The 19,464-nt window shown below is 42.7% G+C and overlaps 1 protein-coding gene across 3 annotated transcripts in view; it reads right to left on the bottom strand.

Annotated features, from left to right (window-relative positions):
- LOC100340719 (guanine nucleotide-binding protein G(q) subunit alpha) overlaps positions 1 to 19,464 on the bottom strand; it is a 315,175-nt gene that overhangs the window by 78,945 nt on the left and 216,766 nt on the right. For all 3 annotated transcript variants that reach the window (XM_051858885.3, XM_089336556.1, XM_089336562.1), the window contains one exon: positions 15,152 to 15,306. In XM_051858885.3, the coding sequence (XP_051714845.1) occupies positions 15,152 to 15,306 (155 nt within the window). The remainder of the gene's footprint in view (positions 1 to 15,151; positions 15,307 to 19,464) is intronic.

The raw sequence follows: 19,464 nt of genomic DNA, 5'->3' as shown, positions 1-19,464 counted from the left end.
CAGCCAGCCATTCCACTGCCTTAGAGGCGGAGGTCTCCATGGTAAGACTTGGGCATTGTCATTTCTTGATGCTTCCGTGGAAAGTACATTTCATATTCTGAGGACAACTTGGGTGGACGATGAGGGATGGGCTCAGGTTGGATTATTCCATTCATTTAACCTTTTGAGAAGAAACACCAAGGCCTGAACAAATTTATATCACAGAGTAAATTCAAGGAGTTAATTATAGCCATAATTTGTTTTGTAGGAATGATTCGGAGTGGCTGCTGAGGTCATTCTCAGGGTGTTGCTATGGTGACGAGCACAGGTACATTTCCAAGGCAATGTATGTGTAATGAGTGGCTGGCAGCAGCTCGCTCCTGACGTCAGGGAGAGAAAGCTCCCATGGTATACATGGGACTTAAAGTGTCCAGGAAACAAGCCATCTCTGAGAGTGTGTTAAAAACTGGGATGCTTAGCCACCAAAGCTCCCCTTACTCCAGTCTCTTCATGGAGATTTAATGACTTTCCATTGCACTGAGACATTTAATAATTGATAATTTGACAACTGACTAAAAATTTTTTTTCTATATGTTTGCCAGGTGGCTATGGCTCTTGCACTTAGTGGTCAGGGCTCCAACTACCCTAGTCCACAGCCTGTCACCAGCACCTAGGTTCAGGCCTGGGACACAGCAGGTGCTCAGCATATGATCCAAATTTCAACCACTCAATGGTAAATGCCACAGTGGTTAGAAAGGTAGGTTATACCTTTTAGGAAAAACACAGGAAGGCTGTTACCTGTCCATCTTTACATATTTACCTCTTGGGGCTACTACTGATCTGCACTAAGTTATAACTAAATTCTGAATTGAAATGTCTCTGACAAATTTAAAGCCAACACAGAACGGAAAGGTATCATTGGTTTAACTTCATTTAGAAGATGTGCTTCCTGCTCTTCTCTAGGCTCTGGCCACAGAATGATAAATTCCGCATGTCAATGTTATACCTGTTGGCTTCAAACTTGCAGGCCTTGGAGTTCTCTTTTATCCAGTGCCAACCAAGCAGGTGGTGTCTTACCAACAGAAACTGCTGATAGTATCTCTTTAAAGGAAGAAATAAGCTTTTGATGGTTTTCAGTGAAAAGTGAGGCAATAATAAGACTCATGCAGTAATGTTTCAACAACTCATTGCCCACGAGGAACAAAATGCAGTTACTTGGAACTCAACAACACATGTTGACCACGACATTATGCTAGATGCTAAGGAGATGAACTCATGGAAGCCGATTCCTGCCTGCAAGGAGTTTACCAGCTTGTGGGAAGAAAAGGGTTATATCAGGGACCTATCAGGGATGGAACGAATGTGTGCATATTCTGGATGCAGTTGTTGCTTGGAAACGAAACGGTCTCTAATCCTCAGTGATAATCCACAAAACAGCCTTTTGCAGCATCACTGAACCGCTTTGGAAATCATGCCCATTAGTTTATATCTTGTAATGGCTAAACTCCTTATACATTTAACTTCAGGATCAACTCTAGCTACAGAAATAAGAAAATCAGGGCTGTGGTGTAGTGGGTAAAGTGTCCGCCTGCAGTGCCGGCATCCCATATGAGCAACGTTTCAAGAGCCGGCTGCTGCTATGGCCTGGGAAAGCAGTAGAAGATGGCTTAAGTACTTGGACTCTTCACTCACATGGGGAACCCAGAAGAAGCTTCTGGCTCCTGGCTTCAGATCAAGCCCAGTTCCAGCATTTGTGGCCATTTGGGGAGTGAATCAGTGCATGGAAGACCTCTCTCTCTCTGCCTCTGCCCTCTGTAACTCTGCCTTTCAAATAAATAAATAAATATTTTAAAAAATAAGAAAATCAGAAGTATGGTATAGTCTTCTACTTTAAATGATTAAAAATATATGAGAGAAGCTTCAACTTCATTAAAATAAGACGCCCAAATCAAATATGGTATTTCTCTCTTAGGTAAGTTGTTTTTTTATTTTATTTTATTTTTTTATTTATTTGACAGGTAGAGTTATAGACAGTGAGGGAGAGACAGAGAGAAAGGTCTTCCCTCCATTGGTTCACTCCCCAAATGGCCGCTACAGCCGGTGCTGCGCCGATCCGAAGCCAGGAGCCAGGTGCTTCTTCCCGGTCTCCCACGCGGGTGCAGGGCCCAAGCACATGGGTCATCCTCCACTGCCTTCCTGGGCCACAGCAAAGAGCTGGACTGGAAGAGGAGCAACCGGGACTAGAACCCGGCGCCCATATGGGATGCAGCCACAGGCGGAGGATTAGCCAAGTGAGCCACGGCACCAGCCCCAACTGTTTCTTAATTAACTAATGTTTTCAATTATCTGAGAGGCAGAGAGACATAGACACAGACACACAGAGATAGAGAGAGAACAAACGAGCAAGCGTTCTTCTCTACTACTTTACCACAATGTCCACAATGGCCAAAGTTCGACCAGGATGAAGTCAGGAGCCACAAACTCAATCTGGGTCTCCCACGTAAGTGGCCGGGACTCAACCATCTGAGTCATCATCTGCTGCCTCACGGCGTCTGCATTTGCAGGAAGCTGGTGTCAGAAGTCAGAGCCAAGACTCCAACCCAGGTACTCTGACATGGGACACGGGCATCTTAATTCATGTCTCAACTGCTAGACCAAATGCCTGCTTCTGCACCACAGTTCTGACAACAGTTTGTCAGCAACAGTTTTGAGGTAACCCTCGAATTTTGTTCACGCTCCAATTTGACATGCAGTGAGAACTCAAATGTCTTTTTAAAATAAAAAGAAAAATACAATCCATCATATATGACCAGAAGGGTGATTGAAATCTAAACCAAAGGGCTGGCACTGCGGCACAACGGGTTAAAGCCCTGGCCTGAACTGTCGACATCCCATATGGGTGCCGGTTCTAGTCTCGGCTGCTCCTCTTCTGATCCAGCTCTCTGCTGTGGCCTGGGAAAGCAGTAGAAGATGGCCCAAGTCCTTGGGCCCCTGCACCCACGTAGGAGAACCGGAAGAAGCTCCTGGCTCCTGGCTCCGGATCGGCGCAGCTCTGGCCGTTGTGGCCATCTGGGGAGTGAACCAGTGGATGGAAGACCTCTTTCTCTATCTCTACCTCTCTCTGTAACTCTTTCAAATAAATAAAATAAATCTTTAAAAAAAAAGAAATCTAAACCAAGAATAGCATAGACATTAAAAATTCGAGAGCACTGTTTTTGTGAAAAAGAAGAAAACATGAAATAAATTAAGAGATGATTTCACAAGTAAAACATATTATATTACAGGTGGGGTTAAAATATTTTAAAACAGTTTATTTTTATTTTTAAAAAAGAGGTATACAGCCCTCAGAAATTACACCAAAAATTAGAGTGTCTGTGGGAAAAGTAGAAAAAGATATCTCTGGGACCAGTGCTGTGGTGTGGTGGGTAATTCTGCCGCCTGCAGTGCTGGCATCCCATATGAGTGCTGGTTCTAGTTCCAGCTGCTTACTTCCTATCCAGCTCTCTACTATGGCCTGGGAAAGCAGTAGGAGATGGCCCAAGTCCTTGGGCCCATGAACCCATGTGAGAGACACGGAGGGAGCTTCTGGCTCCTGATCAGTCCGTCTCTGGCCTTTGCGGCCATTTAGGGAGTGAATCAGTGGATGGAAGATTTCTCTCTCTCTCTCTCTCTCTCTGCTTCACAAATAAATAAATAAATCTTTTAAAAAGTGAAAAAAAAAAATAAAGAAAAAGACATCTCTGACATTTGGTGCAATCTACTAAATGCAACAAGATAAATGAAAACAGCATCTTGGGGTCTTCAACCTGCTTGCTGTGGGTTATGTATTGAGGGCTGGGAGCTCAATACATGCAGGTTTTCCCATGGACAGGCTGCACTGAATATCTGCAGTTCAAGTCCAATATTAAGATGAAACTATGGCACAGATAAGATTTTGGGTAGGTTTTCACATTTTTAGTTATTGAAAAGAAGGTTAGAAAAACTAGGTCAACTTCATTAAAAAAAAATTCAGAAGACCTCATTGTGAGAGGATCAGACTCCAGGGAATTAAAAGCTAGATTGTGCCATGAGACTGTATTTGACACTGTCAAAAGCAGAGGAAGCTAAGGAGAAAAACAGAACCACACAGTTATTATATGGTTGCTGCATGTCCACAACCATCCAAAGTAAGAAAAAAAAATGTCAAAGTGAATGCTTTTAAAAAACGGAGAAGTAACAGTTCTGCAAAACTGATACCCCAAGGGAGAGTCAAGTGGAGGTTTTAATGCCATGACCCACCCACGTCCCTCAGTCATCTGGCAGATCCTGCTGCAGATACAAGCCCTGTGGTAATCTGGTTAGGTTGGTTAGCTGCACGGATTACTCATTACACAAACACTTCCATCTCCTGAACATGTGCATTTGGCTCAGGGCAAATTGACTTCCCATTTTCCTCTTTAGTACCTGGCACGGTATGATTGGAGTGCAAAGAGCTACAGCATTTATGACAGGTATCCGTTCATCGGACGTTATTTGCTCTTACTAAGAAATTCGAGGTTAAAACAAAGATTACCTGGTGATAGCAGGAGGGTTACAGGCTACAGAATATTCTATAGGATCAAAGAGAAGTCTAAGGGGTAAAACCAATCAAGAAAATCAGATTTTAAAAAGTAAACCCAGATCTCTGCATTTGGTAGAGTATCATACGAATATTATATGGGGAAGACTTGTTCCAAAGGGTACCATGAAGAGACTGCCAGTGCCAGCTGGGGAGAGGCCAGGCTACTGCATGTCCACCAGGCAGACCCAGGGCCAGGGGCCAGGGCCTGCGCTGCACACACAGCAAAAGATTCTCCAGTGAGTTGCTCAAAGAAATAAATTGACCTTGTAATTAAAAACAAACAAAATTACAATGGGAGAGAGCGAGAGAAAGGAGATCTTTTACAATCTGCTTTCTGGACTTTGTTATTCATCTTTTATATAATAACTTTTAAAGCTATTGACTAATACTGACACATTTCTAAAACAAATCAAGAAGTTTCAGAAGACTGGTTTTAACTTTAGTCTGCCTATCTTGAAATGCAATGGCAGTACTGAATTTAGTTACTTTACATGTTTATTGAGAATCCATTATATGTGAAACTCTAACACAGTACGTGTGTTGGAGAGAGCGGAGGCTGGAACGTTAAAATATATTCTTTGCCCTTAGGACATCAGACTACCTGGGAAACAAAGATAGCAGAAATGAATCAATTAAGAAATAATTAAGTGACAAATTGTGAGCTGCTAAGTATGAATGCTGTAAGAAGGGAAAGATGATTATGAACTTGGTCACTGGAGAATACTGCAAAGAAGCTGGGGCCGGGTGGGGGGTGGGTGATGAGTTATACTGGGTATCCAGAATGGATCTGAACAGTCAGAAAACAGAGATGAGAAGAAAGTAGGAAAGGCATACAATTTCCTTCTTCTTTTATTGCTCATTCATTTTATAGCTGTTATTGCAACCCTGCAACAAGCGAGATCAAATGAGGCACTATGCATACCCCTCAGCGTGAACCACAAACGAATAAAAAAAAGGACATACATACTCTGACGATGAAGATACAGGTGCTCAAACAACTACACTACGATGTAAAAACAAGGTAGGTCACAAAGTGGGGCTCCAGGAAGTATAGCTGGGAGCCCTCCCAGAACTGGTCTGTGATGCGAGTGGGTCCACCATAGTCAGGTCACATTAAACTTGGGCACTGTTTCAAGAGGAAAAGAACCTTCATTTTCAAAAGGGTGATCAGATCTGGGAAGCTGGTCATGCTAACCTGAACGAGGTAGAGATCAAAATTCAGCTCATTAAACAGTACAGATAACAGTGGTAACAAACAAGAACATTAGTTGGCCAATCAGTGTCTTAAGGTTGCTTGGTGGCAGGGAATCAGAAAGCAAGCTGAGGATAGCAAGGTTCCTTGGCTCACTTGTGACTGGAGGTGGGGTTGTCATCTAGTTAGGTGCATGTCTCTTAGGCTCTTATAAAAGGCTGTCAGTCTTTCTTTTGCTTCAGCTGTCATGGTTAAATTCCATTACACTCTCCATGAACAGAAAGATTTACTTTCACACACACACACACACACACACACACAAATTAACTGCCTGCCCACTTGTAGTTTTCCCATGATACTCATTTTCTATGAACTTTTAGAAGACTCCTCATATGATAAACATATTCTTGCTCTCAAGGGCCAAATCAACTCAACAGACATTTCTGGTTATTTCCGACACCATTAGTATTAAACATTCCTGCATGATATTTAGAGGTAATATAATTTATTATATTATATATAATATATATTATATATTTAGAGGGAATATAATCTAGAGCCCTCTGCTGCTCACTTCCTAGCAGAAAGCTCATTATGAAAAGCAGCAGTTCAGGAGGATTGCTGAAGGAATGCAGACCATCATCCATCCTCTCAGTACTCTAAAACTCTTCTCTGGGTTAATTCAGAACAGTAGAGTCTTAAGCCAGGTTCCATCAAATGGTGAATGAGGACTTCTAGTTGCTTTTCACTATGCATTCTTCTTCTAGAGAAGGGGTTTGAAAGAGTGTGTGAAAAACAGATAGTAAATATTAAGCTTCATGGGTCATGTGGTCTCCATTGCAACTATCTGACTCTGCTACCAGGTGCAAAAGCAAGTCAACAATACATAAACCAATGCATGTGGCTGTGCTCCAGGAATGCTTTACTTACAAAAATCAAGCAGAGAGCTGAATTTGGCTGATGGGTTTGCTAAGCCCAGACTAATAGTGATAGCATCCCTTGTTTTAGCAGGCTACAGTATCATCCTGAATAAGGACTGTGGAAATGACTGTAAAAAAGATGTCAAACAACTGAATATGCAAAGGTTTCAATAAAATATGAGCAAACAGCAGGCTGACAAATTGAAGCCTGTCTCTCTTGGCTGGCTAGTCCTCTGCAGATGGGCCAGATCCAGCCCTTTTCCCTGGTTTGAACTGCAGGTTAGAGAGTAATTAAACACATCTAGGCCCATTTTTTTTACCCCGAAGAGCTTGGAGCATTCTGAAAAGCAGGAAATAAAGACCACCTTTTCGACTCCTCCAGGCTTACTGTGGAAGACAAAGGCAGGCTCTTTTCTTATTTGTTTTGTATGCTTGTTTTAGGAGATATGGTCTGCCAGATAACAAAACAAGAATACAAGTAAACATGTCACTCAAGTGGAAAAAAAAAAAAAAAGACACCCATGCGATTACTGTTGTTCTTTAAAAAGAGCAAACATTCAAAATCAACACTCTTCGAAGAGCAAGATGGAGTTTTTAGTACTTAACCACGGGGAGGATAATTTCTCTGTTCATTCTATTTCCAGGTAAATTTAGGGGTGCCCAGTTTTCACTTGGCTGCATTGGATAGTAATAATTTCTCAGATAAAGGCAGTGTACTGTAAGGGAATGAAAGGACTTCAGAAGTTGGAAGTTTAAAGATTACTCTTTACAGCCCAATCTGAGTGAGGCTTCTGAGGCAAAGCCCCAGAGGTGGTGAACAGCAGAGGGAACTCCTTCTTCAGCTGGATCTTGATCCAGCATTCTCACCATGCAATAGTCTTGTGTGCTTTCCAAAGCCTGCATTAGGCTTCAACGTTAAAAAAAAAAAAATCACCAAAGCAAAGTCAGGATGGTTGCAAGAGCCAAACCAGCAAGCTAATGGGTTCCAGTGTTTGACTCATCACTCAGCAACATTTCAGCACAGCACCTCCTCAAGAAGGAGTTATCCTTAACCAGTATGATGTACCAACCTACCTCTGAAATCACTCCTGCTCCTTTTTCTTGTTTAAAATATTTATTTATTTATTTGAAAGCCAGAGTTACAAGGAGAGCAGAAAGAGAGAGGGAGAATTTTCCATCTACTGGTTTGCCCTCTAAATGGCCACAACAGTCAGGGCTGGGACAAGCCAAAGCAAGGGAGCCTGGAATTTTATTCAGGCCTCCCACATACATGACAGGGGCCCAAGAACTTGGGCCATCTTCCACTGCTTTCCCAGGCAGTGAAAGCTGCATCGGGAAGTAGAGCAGCCTGGACATGGCCAGGTGCTCAAAGGGGATGCGGTGTCACAGGTGGTGGCTTAACCAGCTATGCCACAAAACCAGCCCCTGTGTCTGCATTTTCATGTCATGGTCATGATCTGACATTAGAGATTTAGCGTGAGGTTAGAGGTAAATAGTAACACTGACTTTTAGTGAAGTCCTCCGAGGGGACTTCAGGAAAGTGAGATTAGGATTCCGGCAGTCTTTCGTCAAAGCCTGCAGTGAGTTTCCTCACTCTGTGACAATGTGATTGAAATTTGTGTTCTCTGGCTAATGTCAAGGAGCTTGTGGTACTGTGGGCAGTGAACTCATCTGACCTGATGTCTCAGCATATGAAAGCAGGTGGTGAGCCCCCCCACCCCACCCCGGGGGAAAAAACAGCAAACTTACAGCCATCTGTTTATTGTGCTCTTTATGTAAAGATATTCAGAGCCCTTGGGCTTCTATCAATAACAAAAAAGTTAATAAAGGAATCTATAAAACTCTGCAGGATGTTAGGATGCATTTTATTCTCAAATTAAATAGAAGTGGAAGAATGTATCAAACTAAAGCCAACTGCAAACTTATCCCCAACTGTTTTTCCATTTTCTGGAACTTCCCATCTCCTTATTTCTACCGTTGCTGTCTGTTCTTTGTACCATCTGATTGCTTATTATGTTAGCTAAACAAAGCAGAAAGAGGGAAACTCAAACTATCTTATTATGTCCACAATTCTGGTTCCAGTAAAAAGCGATTGGGTGGAGTGTGTGTGGTACAGATAAAGACTGAAAGCTAAAGTAAAGGAATAATATTTCGGAGTTATCTGTGACTTAGAATAGCTTCCATGCTAATATGAATAACAGATACTCCCGTAAACATGGCTAAGTTTTCTTTAATAATAACCAAAACCCAACAAGTTGATTTTCCAATAAATTTGACATAATTTCCCTTATAAAATCTTATAAATATAAAACTACCTAGTGACAGCATTTTTTTTCTTTTTTTTTTATTTTTATTTTTTGACAGGCAGAGTGGACAGTGAGAGAGAGAGACAGAGAGAAAGGTCTTCCTTTGTCATTGGTTCACCCTCCAATGGTCGCTGCGGCCGGCACACTGCGGCCGACGCACCGCGCTGATCCGATGGCAGGAGCCAGGAGCCAGGTGCTTTTCCTGGTCTCCCATGGGGTACAGGGCCCAAGGACTTGGGTCATCCTCCACTGTACTCCCTGGCCACAGCAGAGAGCTGGACTGGAAGAGGGGCAACCGGGACAGAATCCGGCGCCCCGACCGGGACTAGAACCCGGTGTGCCGGCGCCGCAAGGTGGAGGATTAGCCTAGTGAGCCGCGGCGCCGGCAGCATTTTTTTAAATAAACAATTTATATCTTTCATGGTAAGTGACTTGTAAAATGCTGATCTTCATTAGTCTATCATCTGGGTATCTACCTAACAACTGTCGATTATCTATCATCTATCACTCAATCAATCATTCTATCTGTCACCCTCCGTGAGGCTGTATTTCACACTGGTTAAAATCTTAGGCTCTATAATAAGCAAATATGGATTCAACTCCTCCTATCACTTATTAATTGTGTGACCTTAGATAAGGTACTCAATGTTTCTCTGATCTAGTTTTCTCCTCCATTAGATGGAGATAAGAAATACTTGCCACTGTGGGTGTTCTTTGAGAATTAGAAGAAATAATGAATGCAAATGAGCAAAGAATGTAACATACAGTAAGTGTTCAGTAAACAGCAGTTATTTGTTTTTGATATCAGAGCTTGTCACATCCCAGACCTTTAAAAGAGGTAATAAAAAACACTTAAGTACCTTCAGCTCTGAGTCTTCAAAGTTCACCTATAACAGTCAAACATATAACAGCCTAATCACCGCCACTGAAACAGTAGAAATTACTCATTTACTATTGATGGAACAATCATTTGTGATGGTCAGACACTGAGGGTAGCGAGAGTGACACTTATGTACACGTGGTGGCAGATACAACAGAGACAGGTATGAAGTGTTGGCGAGAGATGACATAGTGACTGTCTTTGATGTTTGGTCCTGAAGGACGGATAGATAGGAATTCATCATAAATGATGAGAGGCATGCTTGGCCTCTTTCTCAGCGTTCTCGGCAAGTGGCTTGTGCAGAATCTCACAAGCAGCAGGGTTCTGGAGAGAAGAGGGCTATGCTGCATGCTGTAAGTAGAGTGCACGGCAGGCCCTGATTCTCACACTGCTTAGACATTGGATATCCAGACGTCCCCTAAATCCAAGCCAAAGAACCATCTGTAGAGACAGCACTTAGAGAAGCTAGGTCTAACTTCAAAGATTTCTGTAAGGTGGCAACACTTTAGGGTATAAGAAATTAGGTCTGGACTATCAATGAAGTATGTCTTATTTTAATTATACAAACAATGGCTTGAGAAAGTAGCGCCAGAAAGTACTGAAGATACTCCAGGGAAATGTACACAACTAAAGTCAGAAAGGGGCAGGGTAACAGCTACCTCAAACACACAGAAAGGAATTCAGTGTCGGGACTCAATAATGGGAGTGTGGGACCTGCGTCCTAGCCAGCACTCTGCGGCTCACAGAGCATCTGCTGCCACCACACCGGAGAAACGCATGGGACAGCAGACAGTGAAGTCAGGATGCCAAAGGTCTTACCCCTGGCTAAAGAAAAGGCGAAGTGCCTGCTACTGAAGCGAGGTATAAAAGAGGGACACTGATACTAAGGCTTCCTGGCACAGTGGGATTAAGGCAGGCTGGCCATATACAGCCCCTCCTGACAGGCAGGGAGTCTACTGATCTGCCTCCCTTGGAGTAAACAGAGCACTCTGGAGAAAATAAAGGAAGCAAACAAACCAGCTAATCAGCCTTCCTACATTTCATTTAGCTAAGCTGACCACAGGTTCCTGCTTGTCCTGCAGAGTATCAGTTTATGCTTACTATTTCAGTGCAATTGTATTTTAAAAAACTTTTATTGAGTTATTTGAGACCAACTGAGGTGCAAGGTAGAGGAACAGGAGAGAGAGAGATGGATAGAAAGAGACAGACAGAGAAACAGAGAGAGAGACCTCTTATCTGCTGGCTAACTCCCCAAATAACTGCAGCAACCAGGTTTGCACCAGGCCAAAGCCAGGAGCCAGGAGCCAGGAACTCCATCCTGTTCTCCTACATGGGCGGCAGGAACTGATTTATTTAAAGCCATCACGGCTGCCCCCAGGGTCTGCATTGGCAGGAAGCTGGAGTCAGGAATCAAGAGCGGGGCCTCAAACCCAGGTTCTTTGATGTAGGATGTAGGCATTTTAAGCACCAGGCTAAACATCTGTTCCCCTTCCTTCTCAAAGTGACCTGCTTTCAATGACAAATTGTATGGCCACCATGCCATGTAGTCCATGCAACAGATTGCTGACTTTAAACAGAAAACTGGAACATACACCTTTTCAATAGTAAATCTATTTCAGGGTAATCAAACAGCACCAGTTGAGGAAAGAACATACGGCACAGGATGCCAACGTAGACCAACTGACACGAGTAGAAAATCATTGCTTTATAAATCCTAATGGAATTACTGGATCTGGCAAGAATTATCAGTTGGAATTAAAAGCTTTAGGTAAAGAGCTGATGGGGACCTGGGGACTGCTCAGCGACAAAGCAAGCACAATAAGAGAAAAAAAAATGTAGCTCTACCACAGAGGGTGATGCTCTCTGGCACTGAGGTCTGTTTTAACCTCGCCAACCATGGTGAACCAGCAGGCAACATCCCTTCTAATGGCTGCTAGTCACAATGCTCAACTTGAATCTAAACAAGTATTTGAATGCAACTTACAGTTCTTAGTAAATCCATGAAACAGAGAAGCAATCAGGCAATCCAGGCTAGTCTTTTCAACAAGCCAGTAAAATGCAAAATGGGTCTCTACTGTATGCAAAGAATCTTAAAAGATAAAACTAAATGCGATGTTTAGTATTAAAATCAACCATCACTAAAAGACATTCTGGAAGAATTTAGGAAATTTAAATATGAACTGGGTATAGAATGAAAAAGGCTGATTACTCATTTGGGGTATAACATTATTTTTTTTTAAATTTATTATTTGAAAGGCAGAGTTACAGAGGGAGAGACAGAGAGAGGTCTTCCATCTGCTGGTTCACTCCCCAAGTGGCCCCAAAGGCTGAGGTGGGCCAGGCTGAAGCCAGCAGCCAGGAGCTTCTTCGGGGTCTTCCATGTGGGAACAGGGGCCCAAATACTTGGAACATCCTCTGCTGCTTTCCCAGGTGCGTTAGCAGGGAGCTGGATTGGAAGTTAAACAGCCGGGACTCGAACTGACCCCCATATGGGATGCTGGCATTGCAGGCAGCAGCTTAGCCCACTATGCCATAGCACCATCCCCAATATTACAGTATTTGCTATGTAAGAAAATGTCCCATTTGCCTAGATATATACTAAAATGTATAAGGGCATGTAGTTGTTTTATATACTTGGGTACAGAAACATGGTTAAGAAAAGAATTAGGTATAGAGGCTGGTGTCATGGTGCAGTGGGTAAAGCTGCAGGCCACAACAAGGGCCTCCCATACCAGAATGCCAGTTCAAGTCCTAGCTGTTCTGCTTCCATTCTAGCTTCCTGCTAAGGTGCCTGGGAAGATGGTGGCCCAAGTACTTGGTTCCCCTGCGATCCATGTGGGAGACCAGTATGGAGTTCTAGGCTCCTGGTTTTGGCCTGGCCCAGTCCTGACTGTTTCAGTCATCTGAGATAACTGGTGGATGGAAGACATCTAACATACTCTCTCTCTGCTTTTGAAACAAATCAATAAATCTTAAAAAAAAAAAAAAAAAAAAGATGTACATGTATATACATAGACCCAAATATATATAAAATTAAGAAAATGAATTTCTCCCTGTACGCATTAGGACAAGTAGAACTACTTAGAGAACAATCCCTTGAAGGAGTTTAGATGAGCCTGGGCCAGTGAGCTGCTCCCACATGGCAGTCTGTCTCTGTCATAAGGGATGGTGCCCAAAGAGTGAGACTGTTTTCTGTGATAGGCCTGGCTTGAGCCGACAAAATTCCATTCTAGCAGCTTTCTCAGGATCACAGAACTGACAGGGGCCCGGGGAAACTATTTAGTAGAGCTCTTTGCCCTAAGCCAAGGAGATATGGCAGCATATCACACTAACTCATGATTACGTGAGCTCTAGAAATCCACAGATCTGCCCAGGGAAGTGTCCTCAGAGATGTGATGGAGCCTTGTCCCAAGACTGCATCCACAGTAGCTGCTACAGGCACCCCTGGGTACAAAGATGACTCTTGCAGCGGGGAGGGGTCTATCCCAGGAGCAGGAGGCAGAGCAGCTTCTTGACGGGGAGCCCCCAACCTGTGAAGCACATTAGTTACTAGACACTGGAGCTCTGGCTCCCAGGTGCATGACCTCTCTGTAGGGAAACAGTTACAGGTGCCAGGTAAAACAAGAGGAGGAGCTGGAAGGGGAAGAAATAGGGTTTAAAACAAAGTGAAAAGGAACACGCAGAAAAGCAGAGGACCTGTTAGTAAGTATAATTTCATACAGGAGCTTTAGTTAGTACAGGTCAGCAAAGCGGGAAGTGGAGAGGAATCAAAGTGCGGGTGGAAGCCGCGAGCAGGCAGCTAGGAGGAGACATCGTGCGCAGAACAGGGAGGGCTGGGTGCAACACAACAGCCACGTGGGGAGACGAATGACATCCGAAACGGCAAAAGAAACAGAAGGACAGAGGGGGCAGGAAGTAGAAGACAGCTGGTCAAAGGTGGAGGGGGCAGAAGTTGGATCAGACAAGAGCTGAATACATCGTTCTCAACTCTGTACTCTGAGAAACATATAGTGGGAGCTTAGCAGGAGGAAAGAAGCAAGGGGAGGAGGGAGGCAGGGAGGGAGAACAGGTGGAAGTGGGTAACAGCAGGCAACAGTGGAGCAGAAGAGAGGGAATGGTTAAAAGCACACACTGCAGAGGCACACGAAGGGTCAGCGTTAGCTCACATGTGACAGACATGGTGTTCGCGAGACATCCTATGTCATGTTCCAGAATTACATAAATCAAATTCACCATAAGAACACAAGAAATACTCTGACCAGGCGACACTTCTGTGGCTGATCTGAATCGTAACTTCTCTCATATAAATGCCTGGAAGTGGGGTGAAAGCATCGTTCTTGGATCTTCCCTGCAGTATTGAGTGATGCCAATCAGCCTGATGGGGCTTCTTACTTTCCCCAAGACCCCGTGCTCATCCACTGAGTCATTTTATCAGCAGCCTAAGGCTGCTGAATATTTTCCACCCATTCCAAAATGAGAGGTGAATGGTGGATTAATATAATTAATGTAGACAGCAATCTGGCTAACCACTACCCAAAAAACACCCCATTTTTCAGGCGCCTGATTATCTAGATTGCTGACCACATTGATTACATTAAGCCAGTGACTGCCAAATCTTAACTTTCTGTTAGGCAAGATTTAATCTAGAGAATTAACAGATTTCTCTAGGATGCAAATCTTTCCCAGGACACATGAGTTTGAGTGACAGCTCACAAAATGATTCTGGAATGCATGCAAAATTAAACTCACACGCAATTTTCATGCAGAGGAAAATCTATCCATTACAATAATAGTGGCTCTCACAAAGCAGTCAAGGTTCTGTTCTAAAAACTGGATTCCAGAAAGTATGTGTTAGGAAGCTAGAAGTAAACCTATTTTTGTTTGCAGTTTCTAATTGTGTAGGTATTTGCCAGCACAGGAGTAAGACCAGAATTTGTCTCGGAAGTTACTGTTACAAAATTTCAAGTCACAATGGCATATACCATTGAAAATCGCTGGTTTGCAATTTGGGGGATGAAAAAGGTTGCTGAAATCAAACTTCTAAAGTCTGCAATTTGGTTTTCCAACAGCAAACAGTTACAGAAATACTCTACCTGACTCATGATACCAGTTTCTCATAATGTAGTCCAGATTTACGAGTGTGGCATGCGTTTAGTATCTATACTTCCTAGGCTGGAATACTATTTACATAGCACAGAACACTCAAGCTATGATCGCTGAGCATCTTCACAAGAAAGCAAAGAGAAAGATCCCTTGGGCCTCCTGGATACTCACTATTTGGTGGAGTCAGATAACTGATACTCTCGTCGTCTATCGTAGCATTCCTGGATTCCAGGATCATTCCATAAACTCTTTATTGCATCTACGTATGGATTCTCAAAAGCAGACACCTTCTCCACATCAACTTCCCGAACTAACTGTGCATGAGCCTGTTTGGAAAAGAACACAGCAAATACAGCGGAGTTTAGCACCATTGCCATCATTTCCCAAATTGTGGCTTGCACATTACACTGTGCATTAGTTCAGGGAGCATCTTCCATCATAGCCTGCTGCTTCATATGTTTATTTTTTTTTAGACAGAGCCCACTCCAAGTCTTCCCAAGCTAAAGGAAAGCTTCAGGCTACTTAAGCTGACTTGTGGAAACTGGGAGAATTTGGAGTTGGACTCTCCTTGAGAACAGTGGGAATGGAATGCTGCAAATATTACTGCTTTTAGGCAATTACCACAATTCTAAGACAATTCATATTACCAAATGGAAAAAGATTATGCCTAAGTTTATTACAATCAAACACATAATATACCCAGCCTATGAATGTTACATAGCAGAAACTCAGCAAGATTCCTCAACTAACCAGGAATGGTTTCTTTTAGGACAGGGTGTTAAGACCACTAAGAACAGTTAATTAATATTAACGATTTAATTTCAACAAAAGTAACAAGTTTGCATCTACCCCCATACATCCCAACTTCCAAAATATTTATATCTCTTTTACTTACAAGATCAGATTGAGGATTCTGACTTTTTAACAATGAAAAAGAACTTTATTTTCATTATACTATATATAGCAAGAAAGAGATAAAAAGACTTAAGATTTTTTTTCTCCACAAGATTGAAATAAGCATGTTTTATGGTCAGCCTTGAAATGAAGACCCTAACAATCCCAATCAAATTAGTTTTCAGGGAATGTAATTTACATGAGAATTACACATACACATAAATATGCAAATAAATATAAACATAATAACTAATTACCTTGGAAATTGGAGGCAGATGGCTGGTAATTATTTAAATAGTTATGAATTTGTACAGTAATATAAACATCTAAACTAGGTTAGTGAATGGCTAGCATGATCACATCATGGTCAAATTACTCATTTCATAGAGTATTAAACAGACAGAATTTTAATAAATTTAATCCACATTAGATCCTGTGGTTCTTTCCGAACTTCATGCTTCCTTCCCACAAGTAGGAAGGGCCACAAATCAATCAGCTAATTTTAAGTTATGGTTTGAAGAAGTTCAAAAACACACTGGGGCTGAAGATATCTGCTCCCTTGTGAGTTCTGCTCTGACCGTGGCAGATTTTATAACTGAGAAGCCCTGGCTCCATTCTGTACCCAATCTTGGAAAACGGATCTGTGAAACTGCTTTCTGTACTTGGTCCCTGTCCAGGCAATCTCCCTTGTTGTCCCCAGATCTAACAACAGCCTGGAATCCTGTTCCTGATTCCCACTTCCAGGTATACCTACCTCAGCTGTATTTTCCCTTGAGGTTTACCCTTCAAACACTATCATTGGCTCCCCCATTGAATCCTCAATGCTGGGCTCTGCATGGCTTGGTAGCACCTGTTGTTATCTCCTGGATCCCAAGGACTGTGCTGGACCTATCTGCTCTGCCTGCTGAATCCGACATTTTCAGCAAAGGGGCTTCTCTATTCTGTCCACCCTCCCCACTGAAGTTCAACATCAAGTTGCAATCCTTCCCTTTCTGCCCTTGCCCACTGAATATGAATGAGTTCTAACTCTGTGTTCTGAGACATTACAGCAATTGCCCTTGATACAATCCTAAGCTAGATTTCTCATGGCTATAACTCTGTTACAGAGCTGTCCTGAGGATTCTGTGAATCTTGGAGGGAGGGGGGACAGAAGCTGAGACATACACAAAGGGGATTCCTGTTGGATTTAAGCCTCAGGTCATGGTTTCGAATCTGACTCTGCTGCTCCTTGTGACCCAGGATAAGCTGCTTAGTCCTTCCAAAGGTTCTTCCTGCTGAGGACAGATGGTTGCCCTCCCTGGCAGCTTCATGCGGTGTTAAGCATCTCAGTTACAATACTACTTGTCAGTCATTCTCAAGAGGTAGTCTGCAAGCCAGCAGGAGGGTGACCCTGAGAATCGGTGAGAAACGCAGATCCATAGGTTCCCCTCAGACCTGCTGAGATCCAGCAATGAGGTCCTGCAGATGACTGATGCTTGTAAACGTCTGATGGCCATGCAAACTGTGAAGTACTACACAGACACAAGTCATTATGATTATAACAAATTGCCAGGATGGCTACAGACTTGCTCCTGGAGACTAAACAGAAGAGAGACCCACAGAGGCAACAGCAACTCCTCAACAAGGGCTGTTAGTGACGGTCACAGAGATGGACCCAAAAAAATAAAACAAGCTAGATGCAGGCAACAGGAAGTGATGGGGACTTTGACACACCAAGAAATGCAAGCTCTAATTAAAGACAGCAGCTGCGTGGCGGCTCCAAATAACTTGCCACCGGGAACGTAGGCCCAGCGTGGCCATATCTTCCAGTTTCTTCAAAGGAGGTAAAACAATCTAGAGTTTCCTTTGAAATACCTAATTTTAAATCTTTGAAATGCTAGTAAAAAAAAAAAAAAAAAAAACCAAAACAAAACTGTGGCTAAATTGGATTAGGGGCCATTTCTTTGCAGTATTTGTTCTGGAAGATTCTTTTCTAGTTGTTCCTCTAAGCTTGACTATAACACTGTGTTCCTAACAGAACCTGGAACATGCTATGTGGGTGCTAGTTAACATGTTAACAAACAAATACTCTTCCAGCATTTCACTACAGTAGTATTTAGATAGACTATTCTACTGTGCATAGTAAGAAACGGCTGGGAGTCCTCTCTGGAACTGAATAAAGCGACATGATGACAGAGGCTAGCAGAGGCAATATTTCTAAAATGAATCTGAGACTCACTACTCTAGGCCAGCCATGTCATTTGGAAGGAGTTCAGTTTCTGTTTCTAGAGCAGTTGCCTTTTGCCAGAGAAAACAGTTTCTGCATACCAGATACTTTTCACTACTTTGATGAAAGGTTTATTGGAGCCCAATGAGATGCCAGGCAATACAGCAATTAAAAGAATTGGTTCCTCTCCAAGATTCTGTGTGTGTACATTTATGTGTGTGCACATACATAACAGCTCCTACGGATAGTAATCAAACAATGCCAAGGATTATGTGCCCCAGGACTAGCAATAAGAGAGAGTATTTGTGTTTCCATCCCTAATTCCAGTTGAATCCAAGGGCATTTAAATAAAGACTGCTCTCAGAGCTTGCTTCTCTGAAATGAAACCACTTTCTATTGGTTGAAAACTCCTGCAATTTCCTATTTTGGTCTGTCTCTGCTTGCCTGTTCTTAAACCTGGAGTGCCTTCGCCTTCCTTGCTGTACCTTCTCTAAGAAGCTTCTGTTCAGATGCTCTGTAAAATGTCATCTCTTACAGGAAATTCTTCATGATTCTTCCTACCCCAAAAAACATGATTGTTGTGTCCTTTGAACTTCCACATTTTTCTTTATATTAACAGTTACATCTTTATTTTTCCCTCTTCTAAACCATACATTGATGGAAGGAGCTGTGGCTGACCAGTTCTAATTTGTTTTTGGGCCCACAACAGAGTGAGTAAATGAGGATACATAAAAAACTTCATGGAAAAATGGAATTAAAGGTTTAGGGGCAGGTGCTTGGCATAGCACTTAGAATTCGGGTTGGGACACCCATGTTCTGTTTGGGGGTGTCTGGATTCAAGTTCCAGCTCTACTCTTGATTCTAACTTCCTGCTGGTGTATACCCTGGGCGGTAGTGGGTGATGGCTCAAGTGACTGGGCCTCTGCCAACTACTCAGGAGATCTGGATTGAGTTCCTGGCTCCTGACATCAGTAAGGCACAGCTCCTGCTGTTGCAGACAATTTAGGGAGTGGAACTACTGATAGGGGAGCTCTGTGTTTGTATATCTATCTTTGAAATAAATGAAAACTGAGGAAAAATAATTTAATTTTGGTGCAAAAAAACCCTGACATCCATGCACACATTTTTCATGATATGTATTTTCAAGAATTTTGGAAGACCTCTCATGTGCATGGATTCTAAAACTGTACCCTTGTACAAAAAAATAGTTGTCCAATTCAAGTACATTTAAAAAGTATAGGTGCAGGCACCTGGCCTAGGAGTTGAGATGCCAGTTGGGAAACCCATATCCTGTATTAGATTTGATGTCTACCTCTGGCTCTTGACTTCAACTTCCTGCTAGTGCAAACCTTGGGAGACAATAGTGATGGTTCAAGCAGTTGGG

Source organism: Oryctolagus cuniculus, chromosome 1 (genome assembly GCF_051225735.1).
Source record: "Oryctolagus cuniculus isolate XC-2025 breed Fujian yellow rabbit chromosome 1, ASM5122573v1, whole genome shotgun sequence".
Lineage (NCBI taxonomy): Eukaryota > Metazoa > Chordata > Mammalia > Lagomorpha > Leporidae > Oryctolagus > Oryctolagus cuniculus.
The sequence above is the reverse complement of the archived record's forward strand: the minus strand, read 5'-3'. Positions and strand labels throughout refer to the sequence as shown.